This window comes from Leguminivora glycinivorella, chromosome 9, assembly GCF_023078275.1.
Source record: "Leguminivora glycinivorella isolate SPB_JAAS2020 chromosome 9, LegGlyc_1.1, whole genome shotgun sequence".
In the NCBI taxonomy this organism is placed as follows: domain Eukaryota; kingdom Metazoa; phylum Arthropoda; class Insecta; order Lepidoptera; family Tortricidae; genus Leguminivora; species Leguminivora glycinivorella.
In genome coordinates, this window is record NC_062979.1 from 6,042,594 (window position 1) to 6,063,120 (window position 20,527).

Genomic DNA, 20,527 nt, shown 5'->3' on the forward strand with positions numbered 1-20,527 from the left:
CACGAAGAACAGATCCAGGAAAATGTTTTGTGAAAAATGACATGTCAAGCACTACCCAAAGAAATTATACTGATTTCACTACATTTAACGAGAAAACATATCAATAAAACCGTAAAAGATATACAAAAAACTGTCTATGTGCATGTAATTTGTTTTTTTCAGTAATGTGACTTACAGAAAAATATGCTGATAATATGAAACTGTAAACGATTCGTTTTGGCTACTTTAATCGTGATATCCTGAAAAAACGGCTCGACAAACATTGGGACTTGGAAAATAACGTAACAGTCCCAATAAATGCCAGCCGTGTCGAGTTTTAGACTTGCGACGGTTTTCAGTCCTAATAAATGACACGCTTGTTTATCACAGTAACAATGAACGAAATCGACATTTAATTACTTAAATATCTTCCCGCACATTAATAAATCTAATTGCGATGAATGTAACGGTAATCTTATCTTATTAATCGCTATTTAAACCATGGGTGACGAGTACTAGTACCGCGTCGAGCACTAGTACATCCACCTTATACCTCCTGAGACCTTAATTCCTTAGTATTTTTTCAACCTTGATTAATTGTACAGTCAAGTTAATAAATATGTGTACATACTCTCACCTTATTGCAACGAGTTTAGGTGAAGAAATGTACACATAATATTTATGAACTCGACTGTACAGTACTTCTTCTTAATTATTCAGAAATTTCTCAAAAAAGAAGAACAACGGCCAAAAAGTGTCTACAAGTTCCCTTGTGTTACGCCGTCCGTATTTTGTGCTTAACGACCAAATGCCGTCTGACTGTACATTTTATGTCGCAAGGCAGTGAACCTTTCGCCCCCGCGGTATGACGTCATTCCTGCTCGCAGATGCAAGTGTTCTGGAAAAGGCCTGTACAAACGGGTCAATTTGTAAGTGTAAGGAAACTCTTTGCAAAATAATCACTCTTGTGATCTAAAGTTGTGACCAGTGGTAACGCTGAAAGTGAACGCAGCCGACGCGCGCGAAGGAGGATAGATCGCGCGCTGGCTACGCAACTTTGACATCCAACCGCCTTCTTTAGTTTTTCGTGATTATGATGCATGCAACTGCTTTGAATTATCGGGAGCTCGGCAAAAATCAAAAAGGTAATCACGGTCTATATCCCGGTCAATATAAGTCTAATGAAAATAACCGTGAATCATTCAAAACTCTTGATTATGTTTATACTCGTAGCAATGTCTAATGGAGCCTAGAATGCTCGAATAGAAGAGTTTCGTCTCACTCTAAGAGTCCATTTAGACGGTACGAGAACTCGCATACGAGTTTTTTTACATTGCGGTATTCGATGCCTGTGCAAAATTGTATATACCCTCAACAGCCCGCAATGTAACTAAAATCGCATGCGAGTTCGTACACCGTCTAAATCAGGCCTTATGGTTTCTTGTGCAAGGGTCTACCATCATATCTGATCCAAGCTAATTGAAATATATTAAAGTTTGAATCGAATCGCTAATCCCGCCTACACTGTAGACGTCGAAAATTAATTTCCCGAAACTATCCAGCGACCTAGATCTGTGTTCAGGACGTTTCAAGGTCACCCGGACGAACCAGGCTGGACCAGTATTCTCAATGCTTACAAGACAAAATCTCTTTGGCCACTGCACACTATCTGAGTCGTCAAGATTGGAACATCTTTTAATTCTCGTTCGAAATTCAAAATCTCGGACGTTTCGTCGTCGTCACTTGTTTTACTCGTACCTACTTACCGGAGATCCGTAATCTTTTTTCGAAATTGGATTACACGGTATACAATGGCCAGTGTTGCTTGAAATCATGTAGATGTACAATAAAGATAATGGGCTAGTTTCCTACTAGTCAAATCAGCTTCTTTTTATGAACTGTCAAAACGATTTGCTAATATGGAATTACTATGAAATACTGAGGAGTGACGTCACGGTCAATTCATTTACTTTATATCTTTCTCTTTGACTTAATTAAATAGAAATTATACTTTAACATAACTACTGTCCATATTTTTCTTCTAATTATGTGGTGCTTTATTTCGTGCACTGCATAAAATATTTTTCCCCTCACTAGCTCGGAAACACGTGTTTTGTCCTTTAATACCAGCGGGTAAAAACGCATTTTATCCACTAGTGGGTAAAGTAATTTGACCTTGAATAAAATCAAATTAACTGCTTTAAAGTTGATAAAAGTAGGTGAATCTAGTAATAAAGATGATTTACCACCTGGGGAACTACTGGAAGCAGTGATAAACGCACAGAACTTAATTTAGATAGAAGAAAGAAATTCATATATTTGTATAGGGGCCGAGCGTGTCAAATTTTGTACCGAAGTTGATTCTTGCCTGTAATTTTAAATATGTCTCAGGCTCTTGATTGTTGATAATTTTTGTGTTGTTGCAATTGAATATCACGTAACGAGGCATTTTTTATGTTTTGGTTGACTTCAACTTACAAAAATTGACGCCCGAAAGCTGCAAGCTGCGAGTAAAGACGGACAACTCAGTGGATTTCACTGAGTTCATTTGACACGCTAAGTAGATACGTTTGCATGATCTATGGTATATATGACATCTGTGGATAAACGCATTTTTTGCGTTGTAGTTTCCTCGCTATAGTGAGGGGGAAAGTTTTGTGTTACACTCGGGTGCAAATGTATTTTACTTCTCGTGTGTTAAAAAACTCGCAAGTTCAGGATTCTATTCTCGAACCACTCGCTTCGCTCGTGGTTCAACTATAGAATCCTTTCACTTGCTCGTTTTTCAATTCCACACTCGGCGTTAAAATACAACTTTGCCCCCTTGTATAACAAATAACTATTATTTTAAGTATAGGAAACTAGCCTATTAAGGCCACGGGCTATAAAAAAGTAATCGACTAGTACAATCAAAAATGAAATGAAACCTTTTTAGAACCATTTATGACCGGTCTGGCTCAGTCGGTAGTGACCCTGCCTGCTAAGCCGCGGTCCTTGGTTCGAATCCCGGTAAGCCCGCATTTATTTGTGCGATGAGCAGCATTATATTTGTTCGTGAGCCATGTATGTTTTACATGTATATACTTAAGTATGTATTTATCTATTTTATTTATTATTTATTTTATTTATTTTAGGTAATTACAAACATAAATCTCTAATTAATTTACATAGAATCGTTAAACCAATAAGGTTTGTCTCGATATCTATTCCATTCCGCGGTAGATGTTATACAACAATCAGAACTTAACTGTGTACAATATATCGTCGCTTAGCACCCCAGCTTATTTAGTTTAGGGCTCTGTGTAAGGTGTCCCCAATATTTATTATTTATATATTTATTTATTTAATACATTTTGTGGCGATTGGCGGGAGCATGCAAAAAGTCGTGACGAGTGGCGGAAAACATGAGAGGCCTTTGCCCAGCAGTGGGAAACAATATAGGTTATATATTGGGTTTAAATCATAAGAAATTGTCAACAGTACGGTTTGTCAAATCAAACTTTAGTGAAGGTAAAGTAGTGAAGAAAGATTTTTTATTAAGGACACTATTGGTCCCTCCGTCTGTGTTATGACTACTTATCAGTGTTTATTTAAAGTCACCACGAAATTCCAAAAACTGCAATTAAACCCACACCTCAACATCTAATATTTGTTTACACCTAATCCAGCGCTATGAAAGCGATCGTAATATCGTTGAGGTTACGTTAGCAGTCGTAGTGCGTTACGTGGTTGTCGGCCACTTTCCTGTAGGTACGTTTACCCTTTAAGAACTTGTGTTCAACTTAATGGTGTGTTTGCTTTCATTTCTAACAGTAACAGGCTTTCCTTTAGATAGTTTCACACGTGTATCGTACGACGTTTTTCAGTACATATATCCCTTTGAGGTTCGACCTGACAAGAAACGTTCCTAATTCTAGTGCGAAAAAAAAAACACCATGACACTTACTGAAATAATGTTATGTCGACAGAAAGATTTACTAGTTTACAGAATCCGTTTCAGCAGTCGAATGTTGTTGTTGGAAAATTGAGAGATTGGAAAATAGCGGTTAACATAAATGAGAATATTAGTCATTAAAATGAATATAATGCATCCGAAAGCTGGAAAAGCATGCCTTCAGTGAATCTGTACTGTACAATCGTTGACGCTCGAAACGCAGTATGTCTCTGTCCCGCTAATACGGAAACAGCAATAGAGACACCAAGTTAGACCTACGATAACGATAATGATATAAAAATATCAAAAAAATCAAAACGGCCCGACACAAGTTAAAAATAAAATAATCTGTGTTGTAAAAATCTTCAAAAACCAGGTAGGAAATAGTCGAGAGCGTTTGTATGGAGGAATGACTCGTCTTAAAGACGAACATTTCTCTGAACGATAGGCTTTTCAGTCGAAGCGTTATAAAACATCGTTATCTGAGACGACCAGAAAACATAAAAACATAACGAGCCACATAAAGTAAATGTAGGTACAGTCGGCGTCAATAGGTACCAGTAGTAAGAATAGAACAAACTTTTCAGTACAATACAGTACAGATGGTGTTTTTTTCCCGCACTAGTGGCAGACAGTACTTTATTATACTGTGCTAATCCTGTGTGGTGACGGGTTAAGAATTTCACTGCCCCCTTTCTTCCCGTGGGTGTCGTAGAAGGCGACTGTGGGATATGGGTTAAATTGTGGCGTAGGCGAGAGGCTGGCAACCTGTCACAGCAATGTCACAGTTTCGTTTTCTTTCAACCCCTTTTTTGCCAAGAGTGGCACTGAAGCTTTAGTAGTTTCATATGCTCTGCCTACCCCTTTATGGGATACAGGCGTGATTGTATGTATGTATGTACTGTGTTAGTGCTGCAAACGTTCATTTCATGTCAGGTCGAAACTTTGGAGGGCCATCTGTACTAAAAAACATCGTACGATACATGTGCGAAAAGGAAATTCGTAACTCGTGTCGATTTAATTTATCGCCACTTTCTCTCTTCCGCACTTGTATCGTGATGTACTTACTATTTTAAATGAATCCCTGGAAGATTTTTCAAAATAGAGGCCGATGTTTCTTTCTCTTTAGAATGGATATTTTTTTGCTTATAATGTAAGGCCTGACTGAACGCTCGGAGCGGAGCGATCAGCGGGGCGTGAAGCGCGTCCCTTTGTAGCGTCGACTCAGGACACGTGCATGAGTTTCATTTGTTTAACATGCACGCACGCCCCGCCCGGTTGCGTCTGTCATTGCAAATATAACCTAGTCTTTGAAATAATTTATACAACGTATTAAAAAAAACATGGGAATTACATACATATATACAATCACGCCTGTATCCCATGAAGGGGTAGGCAGAGCACATGAAACTACTCAAGTTTCAGTGCCACTCTTGGCATTGGGCATAAGGGATTGAAAGAAAACGAAACTGTGACATCACACTGCAATGTTGCAGTGACAGGTTGCCAGCCTCTCGCCTACGCCACAATTTAACCCATATCCCACAGTCGCCTTCTACGACACCCACGGGAAGAAAGGGAGTGGTGAAATTCTTAACCCGTCACCACACGGGCAACCGGGGACATGGGTATTACCGAGCCAGAAACTGAAAGACATCACTGGCTTGACTTTTGACACTGACTGTACCTACTGCGTTTATTACTTGTACATAGATCTTAACTGACGCTCTTAAATAGCTCTTAACATTCCTTTAATGTTCGCTATAAGTATCTACTCAACCTACTATACTATACGATACTCGTACTTAAAAAGCGCTGGTAGCCTAGCGGTAAGTACGTGCGGCTTTCGATCCGGAGGTCGCGGGTTCGAACCTCGGCTCACACCAATGAGATTTTCGGAATTTATGTGCGAAATGTCATTTGATATTTGCCAGTCGCTTTTCGGTGAAGGAAAACATCGTGAGGAAACCAGACTAATTCCAATATATAAGTCTAGTTTACATTTCAGGTTGGAAAGTCAGATGGCAGACTTTCCAACCCGAAAGGTAAACTAGACCTTATTGGAACTAATCTCTCGTCAATTAGTCAATTAGTCGCTTTCGGAAAAACATAATATTGATAAAAAAATATGACAATTTAAAGTTACGTTCATGTCATAAGAACTTCTGAAGAATATCGGTATGTTTGCTCCTGCTTGCCCGTAGCTGTATTCGAGCGTCCGAGACGCACGATGACTGAGTGATTAACACACACACACACACACACACGCACACTACAAAATTCGTCTGCTCATGCGGCTTTATTCTACACTAGCTTTTGTCCGCGGCTTCGCTCGCGTTAGAAAGAGACAAAAAGTAGCCTATATCACTCTTCATCCCTTCAACTATCTCCACGTTAAAAATCACGTTAATTCGTCGCTCCGTTTTGCCGTGAAAGACGGACAAACAAACAGACACACACTTTCCCATTTATAATATTAGTATGGAGTATGGATATATCTTTAAAAATACCGGTCGCTGATGTTGCCAGGTAAAAAAATTTTCCATTATCTAATCGTGGGTTTTCACATTAAAATATTTGTATCCGCCGTCGCCGTCACGGCATCCCGCAGGAAATCCCATTTCCCTGGGTGAGGCCTTTTACTAACCCGTTCCTTTATTGTGTTTTTATTGAGGACTACCATTTATTTCCGACTTCGCTCACATGAAAGTAAGTAAAAAAATAACTAATTTTAAAATCCGTATTGAAAGGAAGAAGTAAATTTTGAAATTATATCCAACGTGTCCAAAAGTCCCAAGGCTCTGCTGACTGGCAATGGACGAGGCACGCAAAGATTGTAAAACATGGAAAAAAATTTTGAAATTATATCCAATGTGTGTAAGGCTGTGGACTGAACGACGAGGCACAACGTTACATTTCCCCCTGATCCAGTCGAGATTTGCCGCCTACTATATATAACCGCTATAACCTTATACATTTTAATCCGATGCCGCACAACCTAGAGAAGGGAGTATTCTGTGACACGAGTTACCAGTGTATCGTAGAGACCTTTTTCAGAATAAATACCTGGCTAACTGTCACATCTAAAAGATTTGACGCATTTCTACCTAGCATACCTATACAAAATGTAGATTCCTTTCTAAGCCCTTACTGTAGCCTGCCGGAGTATCATGCTGCCAATTTTATCACTTATCCACGTGGATAAAGCATCCGTCACGCTTTAGCAAGTATGTCAGTGTGAGAGTGACAGATGTCTTATCCACGTGGATAAGTGATAAAATTGGCAGCATGATACGCCGGCTGGGGATACAAGGCAGATTTTCTGGCCCTTCTAAAGAATGGTTGATTAAACACAAACTTTCACACTAATAATATTAATAGTAAACTCCTATTTTCACAGGACCGAAGGTATCCCGGCTCCAAAGGCTTGGGTCGGCTTTATATTGTGTACTAAATTTGGGAATGGGATCCGAAATTCATCCCTGACAAATCTTGCGATGTTTATGGCTTATTTATAACTGAAAGGGCGAAAAGGGTTTATTATATATTTATTTTATTTCCACAAAGGAGAATTGATTTCGGATCGATCAGATACCACGAACACTTATGTAAACTAATGTCGGGTAGTTCACAGTTTCGTTTTCTTTTAACCCCTTATTTTGCCAAGAGTGGCCCTGAAGCTTTAGTAGTTTCATGTGCTCTGCCTACCCCTTTATGGGATACGGGCGTGATTGTATGTATGTATGTATGTCGGGTAGTTTAGTGTTATTCACATCATCTCCATTGACATTTTTCTACGTCAGTCTTCCGTGAAAATTAGTGTAACAAATAAGTACAAAATGGTATGCAAATCAGCCTAAGAATAGAACTAAAGTAAATTTAAAAACCTTAATAACTCCAAGGGCCACTTGCACCAACGAAAATGGAGGGTTAAACCCGAGGGTTAACCCACATTTTATATGGAATTTGACAGTTGACAGCCCACTAACCCTGAGTTAAGTGGTTGGTGCAAGTGGATCTAAAAATAATAAATAAATGATGTTATAGTTAATCGCGTTAGCTCATAAATGACTTTTACTCGTCAACTTGAAGGTAATTAATTCTGTAACAAAATTTTGACAATGACACCCAAAGGGTTAAATAAGTGAAAAACAGGCAAGAAAAGTGGTAGCTTTTCATTATGGACGTTAAACTTTCGTGAAACACATTAAAATAATTATGTGCACGAAGTGTAGTCAGATCACTTATGCCTGAAGAAGGGTATTATGACTCGAAACATGTTGCTAATCGCGATAAGATACAGCGGGGCAAATCTCGACTGGGGGATACCTAAATGTAACTGGTCCATTTTTTCCATGTTTTACAATGTTTGCATTATTAATAAATACTGGGTGGAAGTTGCCATCGGCAAGGCTAAGTAAGAGTGTGTGTGTGTGTGTGTGTGTGTGTGTGTGTGTGTGTGTGTGTGTGTGTGTGTGTGTGTGTGTGTGTGTGTGTGTGTGTGTGTGTGTGTGTGTGTGTGTGTGTGTGTGTGTGTGTGTGTGTGTGTGTGTGTGTGTGTGTGTGTGTGTGTGTGTGTGTGTGTGTGTGTGTGTGTGTGTGTGTGTGTGTGTGTGTGTGTGTGTGTGTGTGTGTGTGTGTGTGTGTGTGTGTGTGTGTGTGTGTGTGTGTGTGTGTGTGTGTGTGTGTGTGTGTGTGTGTGTGTGTGTGTGTGTGTGTGTGTGTGTGTGTGTGTGTGTGTGTGTGTGTGTGTGTGTGTGTGTGTGTGTGTGTGTGTGTGTGTGTGTGTGTGTGTGTGTAATGTGTGTGGGTTTTCTTGTGAGTGTGTATGATAATTATTATGAATCTACTAACATAGTTTGTAAGTTAAAATTGTTACTAATATATTCTATGGATCAGTGGTCTGCAATAAATGTTTTTTTTTTTTTTTTTAATATAGTGTCTACCGGTTATATATGGTAGGCGTGTTCAGTGGATACATGTAGAACTCAACATCATAGTGTAATAATGGAATGGATCAGTTACAATTGCCCCCCAGTCGAGATTTGCCCCGCTGTACCTTATTATATTAACGTGACTACATCCGTGCATTTAAATATTTGTTAGCTTTACATTAAACTGATTAAACATCTATACATTTTTGTATAAACGTTGCCTACATTTCAAATTTAAACTTTTTTTCCTGTTACGAAAGCAAATAAAACAAATCACAACATTTCTCTTCTATTTTATGAGAACCTGCCATTACACAACAGTTATTTTTGCAACAATAGGGTCACCCACTCGGCTTCACTCGCATAACCGATAGCTACGCCTTCGCTGGAATAATATTAGCTTTTGTAAGTACGTCAACACGACGACATCAGCTAATGTGGCTTTCTAGATAAGAAGATTTGTAGATGGAGTGTAAGGATCATACAGGCGTGGTATACCACATAATTGCCTCTCAGTTTTCCATTTAATCGCTCTCAGTTTTCCTGTAAACACCTTTATCATTTTATCAATATACATATACTCATTAATATCAAATAATAAAATAGTTCGTTCTAGTGGGATAGTTCCCCTGTGAGTTGTTTTACGGATACGTATATTCTGTTCACAGATATGGAGATTCCATATTATGAGGCAACTTAACATAGCCATTCACGACCTGTCTAATATACCAATGTACTTTACAAGCTAACAGGCAAGCCACTTTTCCGTCAAAAAAAACTTGGGCAACGAAAAGTTTTAATTGCGCCATAAATCCCTTTCAGGGCGACTGAGACCGCCAAGGTTTGAGTGTTCATAATGCCTAACAAAACGGTCGAGTCGAGCGTTTAGGAAAACCGTATAAATAGACCCACTAGAGGTAGATGGACTGTGTGAGACATGATATGGAACTAAAAGAAGTTAATGATGAGATGACGAGTGACACTTGTTCAGCTTCAAAATTGTTTTTCCAAAATAAAGGTGCGTACTTGCATAGTCCAATTTCTAACTTACACTAATTCTAACTTAAGTACTCTAAGAGGATACACGGAATGAAACCTTTTACAAGAATTGTTCGGTGACTGGCTGTAACGCCCGATTTGAATTTAGAATAATAGATAAACTTCAAGGAGAACGAACACTTGACGGGGCATTCGAATAGAAGCAGCGATTGGGAGTGGTTGTTGTAATTTAGCTCCCACGGAATAAAAAAATAGTTTGAATAATCCCATTTAAAGTGTTTTAATAAATGCCCTTCACTGAAAAGCCGTCTCTCTTACAGAACACATTCTAGGCTATCAAATCGAATAGAATCTGATCTGACCTCTAGCCAAGCGTGCAATCATTGATGCTTTGGTAGTTGTCTCACTCTATGACTCTTCCGTATTAATGCGACACAGACAGTTCTTTCGCTAGGGAACCTAGTCTTTATAAAGTTCTACTTTTGTGATTTTTTTAATATTTTTTAAACATATGGTTCAAAAGTTAGAGGGCCGGGACGCACTTTTTTTCCTTTGGGAGCGATTATTTCCGAAACTACGTATTAATATTATCAAAAAACGATTTTAGTAAACCCTTATTCATTTTTAAATACCTATCCAACAATATATCACACGTTGGGGTTGGAATGAAAAAAATATCAGCCCCCACTTTACATGTAGGGGGGGGTACCCTAAAAAAGACATTTTTTTCCATTTTTTATTTTTGCACTTTGTTGGCGTAATTATTAATATACATATTGGTACCAAATTTCAGCTTTCTAGTGCTAACGGTTACTGAGATTATCCGCGGACGGACGGACGGACGGACGGAAGACGGATGGACGGACGGACGGACGGACGGACGGACGGACGGACGGACGGACGGACGGACGGACGGACGGACGGACGGACGGACGGACGGACGGACGGACGGACGGACGGACAGACAGACAGACAGACATGGCGAAACTATAAGGGTTCCTAGTTGACTACGGAACCCTAAAAAAGGTACGGTGGCCTAGATGGCGTTACACCTTTGGGGGACGCTCGGCTAGATAGCGTGAATAGTACTAATCAACATTTTAACATATATCAAGCTAAGAATATGGGCCAAATTGTCAAAACTGAGGTTTAATTGTTTTAAGCCTGTGTCGAGAGATGGCAGTCTATGCACTGTGATTAGATTACACATTCTACTTTGGCAGTAACTCTCTATAAGACTTGATCCTCTTTGGTCTGAAGAAGACCACGCTGAATGAAAGCTTTCCAATAAATAGTTCACTGACATTACACACAATACGCTTACATGTGAACAAATCTTCATTGCGTATATTTTCCTCAATGCAAAAGAATGTCATTTCCTGACGTTTCAGCAATTCCCGTCAACTTTGTACAAAAATTAAGGGAAAAGTTAAATTTGTTTTTATTAATTCCTATTTTGTTACCAAGATTTTGTTGATGAATTGAGATTTTATTAAGTTTTATTTCGTCATTAAGGTTCTCTAGTATCTATATTTTCTTAATTATAACAATTATCCTGTATATATCTTACGAAAGTCGAATTATATTACTAAATGTTGGTAACAAAATAGGATCAATTAAAATTTGCTGACGTGGCATTGTACAAAGTTGACGGGAATTGCTGGTTTACTGTATTCTAAAACGAGTTTGAGGGGTCATCCTCGTGATAAGCAGCCAACATCCTTTACATTTTTAGGGTTCCGTAGTCAACTAGGAATTCTTATAGTTTCCGTCCGTCTGTCCGTCCGTCCGTCCGCGGATAATCTCACTAACCGTAAGCACTAGAAAGCTGAAATTTGGTACCAATATGTATATCAATCACGCCAACAAAGTGCAAAAATAAAAAATGGAAAAAAAATGTTTTATTAGGGTACCCCCCTACATGTAAAGTGCGGGCTGATATTTTTTTTTCATTCCAACCCCAACGTGTGATATATTGTTGGATAGGTATTTAAAAATGAATAAGGATTTACTAAGATCGTTTTTTGATAATGTTAATATTTTCGGAAATAATCGCTTCTAAAGGAAAAAAAGGTGCGTCCCCCCCACCCCTCTAACTTTTGAAAATATGAAAAAAATCACAAAAGTAGGATTTTATAAAGACTTTCCAGGAAAATTGTTTTGAACTTGATAGGTTCAGTAGTTTTTGAGAAAAATACGGAAAACTACGGAACCCTACACTGAGCGTGGCCCGACACGCTCTTGGCCGGTTTTTTAGATTGACCGTGTTGATTCGCCTCGGCTCGACTAGCTATCGGAATATTGTGGAGGATGGTTAAAAAGTTCACATCTCGCTCGAGAAGCAATCAGCTGGGGGTCAAACGAAGCTTTGGAGGTAAAATATTAAATGGAACGGGTTAGTCCGTTTTCACATTATCCGATCCGATATAGGATATCGGAAGGATTTCAATGGAAAAAATCCAAGATGGCGCCTGTAATGTATGGGATATCGGTCCGACATCCGATATCGGATCGGATAATGTGAAAACGCACTTAGGCTTACTAAAATTGGGTATTTTGACAAATTATATTGTGCTCTGTGTATAATATGGGTTAAGACTTTCACGACTCATTTTCTTTCCATCAGATGTAGGTCAAGTAGAAACATCGTGAGTAAACCGGACTAATTCCAATAAGGCCTAGTTACCCTTCGGATTAGGAGGTCAGATTGCAGTCGCTTTCGTAAAACTAGTGCCTACGCCAAATCTGAATCTGAATTTGTTGTCAGAGCGGACCCCAGGCTCCCATGAGCCGTGGTAAATGCCGGGATAAAGCAAGGAGGATGATGAGATGTAGAAGTCAACTGTGGGATTTGGGTTCTTGTGGTATGTATGATGGGCTAGCAACTTGTGTCTGTAATATTACAATTTAGTTTTCTTTCAACGCCTTAATTTTTAAAAGTTGCACTGAATCTTAAGCACCTCTTTGAGGAGAAGAGGGTACGAAGCTAAATGCACAAATGCTTACGACAATGTATATCATTATCGTAGCTATAGTGTTAGCTTTCGACATTGAGTTCTTAATTTTCATTGATTTTATATGTATACTGGCCTTTATCAAATTATCGGTAGATATAAACGTGCCTGAATAAGATTAGCCCTTTTAAAAAAATAAAACATTAGGCGGGAACCGCATAAATCTTGACAGATGTCACCGTGAAAAAAAGATATAATCGGCATTATGGAAAAACTAGAAAAAGCAACCGTATAACCAAGCTGTGATAATTTTAGGAATTTGTGTATTGTATTGTTAATATCGACTGTGATTGTAACCCAAACTGTTCAGTATGAGATTGGCATTGTAATAAAACAACGAGCAAGGAGAAGTTCTTTCATTTAAGACCAGAACATAGCCTTCAGTTCAGCAAGAGGGATCAAAGGCTTACTGTCGCCTAAACCACGTCCACAACTTTATGAACGGCAGGTAAACAAGTTAATCTGTATTTTTGAGTATTGGAGACCGAGTTATATGATAAAATGATATTAGTGGTCATATAACTGGTAATATCAACAAGTCAGTCCCCGCCCCCCGCGCATACGGGTCTGACACGCGAGATCTCGCTCCGCAGTTTTTAATCATAAAAGTGATAATAATGTCGCTTACAAACATCGAAAGTGATGTGCAACAAGTGCTCCAACATGTGTCTAAACTAGTGGATAAAATTAACCATTTGGAAACCGTCATTAGTGAGCAAAATGTGAAAATTTCAAACCTTTCTCAACTAACTCGCGACCTAACGGGTAAATTGGATGGAAATCAATCTACCCCCAAGTCTCAGCCGAAAAAGCCGATCGGCACACAGGTACCCGCTCAGCCGCGGCCCCAGCGACAATAGTGGGGACGTTTATCGACAAAAAGAGGCCAAACCTTTTTTTTCTTGACCAAAGCATGAAACTTGGCACAGTTGTTCCTTATATCAAAATAAGCCGATTAAGATCGGGAGCCTTCGGGAGCCTCCCCCCTGGGGCTCGGGAGGGGGGGGGTCAAAGTACCGCTTCACCCGGCTTGCTTTGAAAAATTCTAACATACCCCGTTTAGTTCATAGGTCATGTTTGGTATCGTTTTCGAGTAAATCAATAACGTAGAATTCATTTTTGGTACTAAAATTATACTTTAATGGTAAATAAAATAAAAAAAAATGAAAAGTTTGATATTTTCATCTATGATTTACAAATTCAAGTCATCATAAATGTCAAACTGTTTGCTTTTTCTGCAAATAAAAAAATATGATATGAAAGCCTATTTAATATAGATTATGAATAATATAACTTTTACCCACTTTTACTAACGTTAAGTTTTAGAAAAAAAATCTTTAAGCCGCGCGGCGTCCCGATGCCGCGAGCGTAATTTTAAAATGCCTTTATTTTAAAAAACTCTATTAGAACCCGTTTAGCTATTAGGTCATGTTTAGTATCGTTTTCGAGTAAATAAATAACGTAGAATTTAGTTTTGGTACTAAAATGACCATTTAATGTTAAATGAAATTAAAAAAAAAAAAAAATCTGTGAGTTGCAAATTCAAGTCACCATAAACGGTTTGCTTTTTCTATAAATATAAAAATATGATATTAAAGCCTATTCACAAAGGATAGTACGCGTTCACCTACGCGAGCTTAGACTGTGTGCGGGGAACGCGCCTCTTTCATATATTTGATCGCCAGTGTCAGAGGTGTGTTAAAGCATAAATAGAAAAAGATTCATTATTATTGACTCTGGTGTCGACAACGGCAACACTCGGGTCGGACCACACGATCTAAAGACCGACTGTACCTGTTATTTATTCATTGTAGTGAATCCTGAAAGAAATTTATATAATAGTATTTTATACAATCGTGATATAATACAAAACTTTTCAGTCGAGTACCATTTGTGTAGTACGGTACGAGAGTGAAAAGCTTAATTATATCACTATTGTATACAATACTTTTTCTACGAGTCATCATCTTCATCATCAATAGACGGAAATATCACCATTCATGCAAGTTAAAATTAATGTCAATAGAGTCGTTCACCGTTGTATCAACATCGAATTACCTAGCAACCAATTGTTTGTAATAACCGTCTCTGATTGGCCGATAACGCGACAGATAAAAAAAATGTGTTTCAGATGCAGGAAAATTTGCCAGATATCGCAAATTAGTATAGAAATTGTATGAAGTTCTATTTTTGAAATTATTATAGTTAACTAAAGTCAATTATAATGAGCTTATTATAATTGAGTCGGAACTGCCATAGAGTATCCAACACTGAAAAGTTAGCACTTATAGTTTAGTCTGTGGTGTCCTAATTGACAGATTACTCATACTTGTAATATTATGTTATTTCGGTTGCTATAATTTTAATTTTTTAAATTATATTATGTTGTAATTATTGTAAATATGTACTATAGTTATATAGCATGTAGTTTAGGCATAAGAATAATTTTTGCATGCTTTTTAGTAGCTAAGTGTGCGATTCAAATTTATATTATGCTAAAATACCCTCAATGTACCACACTTAAAGCAAATAAATATATTTCATTTCATTTCATTTCATTTCATTTCATTTCATTTCATTTCATACTATACATTCCCTTTGCAGAGACATAGCTGGGTACATATGCAACTACATAAAGAGGGCTCTACCCTCTTTATGCAGTTGCATCGGTGTTTGCAACCTGATTTACATTTACATCTTGTAACTTCTAAGCATATACTGGCCACTTCAGTGTTGCCTGACTGGGATGGAAGGAAGAAGGAGACGAATGGGTACCACACTACCCATTCGTCTCCTTCTTCCTTCCATCCCCAAGAAGACGGACTTAGCAAATTTTGGTGTGGCACCAACGCCTGACTCCAAACAAGAACGCCCTGAGTCCCATTTCTCAAAACTGAAAGTTACAAGTTATAAGCGGAAGTCTCTTTGCAACTTGTCATATTAGACATTGACAACCAGTTGAAAATTGTAACTTGTAGCTTCGAGAAATGGGCCCCTGGTACACTGTGCGCAGTATATGCTGATGCAAGGCAGCCTCTGAAGGAGGTGTGTTCTCCAATTGTCGATCTTTTCTGGTACCTAAAGAGGTAGGTACTTCGACCACTCATTTACCGTTACGCAACGACTTGGTCTGAAACAATATGTGCATTATCATTTTAGAGTCTACAACTATCAAATTACAACTTTTTGGTGGATCACGTAACCTTCAGTATTACCCACTTACGTTACGTATCATACAAAATTATTACAAACTTTAGTAGAATCTGATTTGCCTCTGATATTGCTCCATCTTGTAATAGTTTGACACCTTGGGTGGCCTGGCTAAGCTTCAAAGCCAAAAGAAAACGTTTCTAGATTAGACATAGTATGGGATAGGTACGATAAACGCAGCTTGAAACGATCAACAAGGGAAAAACATGGCCACCCAAGACTTCAAACTATTACGAGATGGAGCAATATCATAGATAGGCTAATCAGATTCTACTAAAGTTTGTAATTATTTTGTATGATAGGTAAGTGTGTAATAGTGAAGGTGATCCACCAAAATGTTGTAATTTGATAGTTGCAGAATCTGTTTAAATAAAATGACAATGCACATATTGTTTCAGATCATGGGTGCAGGGCGCAGCAGTGAATGAGTGCCGGAAGAACCTCTTTACTAGAAAAGATCGACACTTGGAGAACATACCTCCTTCCGAGGCTGCCTTACTTCATCATATACTGCCATTTGTCTAAGACTGGGGCTAAAGACATGCCAACCACACCCTTGCTGCCGACGCATTAGGACACCACGGACTCCACTGCCAGTCTAGTGCTGGCCGAATTTTGTGACACGCTGCACTTAACGATTTAATCCGCAAGGCTCTCGGCACAGCGAACATACCGACAACCCTCGAAACTGTCGGCTTGTCAGCAGCAGACGGAAAGCGGCCTGATGGTTGCTCGCTTTTGCCTTGGTTTCTGGGACGACCCTTGGCGCGTGACCTGTGTGGATACCTTGGCTCCGTCCAACGTCTAACGTTCGGCCCAGAAACCAGGGACTGTTGCTGCAAAACGCCCAGTTTAAACGCGCAAATATGCATTTTTAAAAAACAACTACATATTTGCGGCAATTGCATTTGAAACATTTGGACCATGGTCATTAGACACCAAGCAGTTCGTGAAGGAAGTTTCCACCAAACTTGTCTGGGTGTTTGGTGACATACGCATAGGCTTTTACATCATATTTTTTATTTAAAGAAAAAGCAAACAGTTGACATTTTTGTTGACTTGAATTTGCAAATCATAGATGAATATTTTTTTTTTATTTATTTACCATTAAATTATAATTGTAGTACCAAAAATAAATTCTTTGTTATTAATTTACTCGAAAACTATATCAAACATGACCTAATAGCTAAACCGGGTCTAATAGAGTTTTTAAAATAGAGGTATTTTTAAATTACGCTCGCGGCGTCCCGACGCCGCGCGTCTTAAAGTAATTTTTTTGTCGAACTTAACGTTTGTGAAGGTGGATAAAAGTTATATTTTTTAATTTTTTTTAATTTTACTTACCATTAAATTATAATTTTAGTACCAAAAATGAATTCTACGTTATTGATTTACTCGAAAACGATATCAAACATGACCTAATAGTTAAACGGGGTCTAATAGAGTTTCTAAAATAAAGGCATTTTAAAATTACGCTCGCGGCGTCCCGACGCCGCGCGTCTTAAAGTAATTTTTTTGTGGAACTTAACGTTAGTAAAGGTGGATAAAAGTTATATTTTTTATAATCTATATTAAATAGGCTATCATGTCATATTTTTTATTTATAGAAAAAGCAAACAGTTTGTCATTTATGATGACCTGAATTTGTAAATCATGGATGAAAATTTCAATTTTTTTATTTTTTTTTATTTTATTTGCCATTAAATTATAATTTTAGGACTAAAAACGAATTCTACGTTATTGATTTACTCGAAAACGATACCAAACATGACCTATTAACTAAACGGGGTAAGTTAGAATTTTTCAAACCAAGCCGGGTGAAGCGGTACTTTGACCCCCCCTCCCGGGCCCCAGGGGGGAGGCTCCCGAAGGCTCCCGATCTTAATCGGCTTATTTTGATATAAGGACCAACTGTGCCAAGTTTCATGCTTTGGTCAAAAAATTTAAGGTTTTTCAATAAACTCCCCAGCTACAAGCGCGCATCAACGCAACTGCCGCGCTAAATCGTGCAGCACTGAGTCGAAAGTCGAACAGCCCGGCGATGACTCAGACACCGGTTGTTATTAACGCGAACTCACCCGTGCAATCTATACCTACAGTACCAGACTTAAAAAATAAATCAGTTTCCGAAACGGACCCTGAAATTCATCAGAAATCTACCCCTCAACCAGAGGCTAGCATCTTACCAGAATCGCCCATTATTTCTGACTTATCCCAGAATATTGACGACACTCAAACATGGAATGAAGTACGATCTCGAAAGAAGAATCGAAAAAACATCCGCAGGTCCGTTATCAAAGGCACCGGATCGGCAGACTCGGAATTGCAGTCTATGGAGCGAGTTAGACGCATTCATGCATGTTTTTTCAAGGCCCAAACTACAGCTGAAGTCTTACTGCGTTATATGAATAAGAAAAACCCATGCGCTAATTACAAAGTCGAACAGCTTTCACTTAAGCATGATTACTACGCCTCTTTCTCAATAACGCTACCTAACGACAAATATGACTATTTTATGAACCCTAGTAGCTGGCCGGCAGGAGTCGAAGTCAGTGAGTGGTTTCGTAGCGGCGCCCGGCGCGGCAGGCCTGCGCCCACCAGTCACAACGCCAGCTCAAGACCTTAAACACAAGGCCATTAACAACCATGGAGGCAAAATAATTAATGTAATTCACCAGAATATAAACCGTTTAGAAAATAAAACCTATAGACTGGAATGCGAACTCCATCTGCGCGACCCTGTCGTAGACGTGGTTTGCCTGACGGAGCACTGGCTTCAGCCCAACCAGATAAGTACAGTCAATGTCATTAACTACTCCCTTCGTGCTCAATACTCGAGACCCTCGCGTCGCGGCGGAGGTGCCTGTATTTACGCCAGGACCGAACTGATAACAATAGAGAGACCAGAAGTTGCAAGCCTGTCAGTTGAAATGCACTTTGAAACCTGTGCCGTCGAGTGCATCGGCGCCGACCTCATCGTGGTGTGCATTTACAGACCTCCTTGTGGTGATGTCCAATTATATTTTTCCAAGTTAACCGAATTATTAAATATGACAATCATGCAAAATTATAAGGTATTGGTAGTTGGTGATATTAATATAGATTTATTGACAAAATGTAGCCTGACATATAAAATGAACGATATAATTAAACAATATGGATTTAGACAATTAATTAATATTCCTACTAGAATTAGCACCTTATCTAGCACATGTATTGACCACGCATTTACTAATATTCCGAAATCCGAAATCCAAAATGTATTTTGTATTGAGCTTAACTTGTCCGATCATTTAAGCATTAATGTGTCTTTAATTATTAATAATAACTTAAACTCAAGTAAACATGTATTAAAGCAATCATTTTCAAAATCCAATGTAAATAATTTTATTTCTAATCTTGAACATTATAATTGGGCCCAAATTTTGGATAAATATATATGGCCTGGTGCTAAGATAGGTTTAATAATGAATGTAATTAAATATTATTTCGTATCATGTTTCCCACTTAGAAAACAGTTGGTAAAAAACAATGTATACGTAGGTACCTGGGTTACCGATACAGTTCGACAAATTCGTTACCGAATTCAAAAACTTAAGTTACAAATATTTAGGACACCAAACGACGGCGACTTACGCGTGACCCTTAAGCAAATGGAAGTACTGTATTGGTCCACGTTGAAAAGTACTCGCAGTGAATATGTAAACAGTCAGATATCTAGATCGAATGAAAACATGTCTAGGTGCATATGGCGCGTAATCGCCTCTGAAACTTGCAAAAACTCTAATAAGAATAATAGTGCGTTAAATGTATTTATTTCTAAATCAGCTGGCGATAGCGATACCGCCCGCGCTGCCGCCGCCGCCGACCGACTAAACCGGTACTACATTCAAACAAATGTAAACAATACACAGCCGTGTAATCACCTTGCTCTTATCTATCTGTATAACTTTTTACCCATATATGTGCCTACTTTTCAGTTGGAACCTTATAATCTAAATGAATTTGTTAAAGCCCTCAAAATAATTAAACGCAAAAAATCTCAAGATATTAATGACATGTCCACCTGTGTGCTGGATTACCTACCGCCGGTCGTCGTGTCATTATTCTTACTATTATTCAATGAATGCCTACGTAATGGGGTATATCCCGACGCATTGAAACTTATAAAAGTACAACCTATTTACAAAGGAAAGGGAGAAATGGATCACGAAAAATGTTTCCGACCAATATCTCTAATACCTATTATGTCTAAAGTGTTCGAGTATCTTATGAGTACCTCACTCATGAGATATTTCATAGGTAACGATTTATTAAATAGGCATCAGTATGCGTATCAAGCGGGGAGGTCGACGACGGACGCGACGCGCGACGTCGTGGCGCGGACGCTGACTCATCTCGACGCCGGGCGACAGGTTGCTGCCATTTTTTGCGACCTTTCGCGCGCCTTCGAGTTA

The 20,527-nt window shown here is 38.6% G+C and overlaps 1 protein-coding gene across 2 annotated transcripts; it reads left to right on the top strand.

The window, feature by feature from the left end:
• The first annotated feature begins 13,415 nt into the window (after window positions 1–13,415).
• On the top strand, window positions 13,416–19,486 carry LOC125229467. Of its 2 annotated transcripts, none has more exons than XM_048134313.1 (2): window positions 13,416–13,717; window positions 18,046–19,486. In XM_048134313.1, the coding sequence occupies exons 1-2, from the start codon at window positions 13,478–13,480 to the stop codon at window positions 18,694–18,696; spliced, it is 891 nt and encodes a 296-aa protein (XP_047990270.1). In that variant the 5' UTR covers window positions 13,416–13,477; the 3' UTR covers window positions 18,697–19,486. The 2 variants fall into 2 exon arrangements, with proteins under 2 accessions (XP_047990270.1, XP_047990271.1); XM_048134314.1 differs by having other exon boundaries at window positions 13,416–13,713; window positions 18,042–19,486.
• The last annotated feature ends 1,041 nt before the right edge of the window (window positions 19,487–20,527 follow it).

What these genes read in the sequence shown, in the direction of transcription:
- LOC125229467 (XM_048134313.1), top strand. Translation starts at nt 13,478, where the DNA reads ATGTCGCTTACAAACATCGAAAGTGATGTGCAACAAGTGCTCCAACAT. An exon ending in AGCCGCGGCCCCAGCGACAA is followed by an intron (nt 13,718 to 18,045) that starts TAGTGGGGACGT and finishes CCCCAGCTACAA; the next exon opens with GCGCGCATCAACGCAACTGC.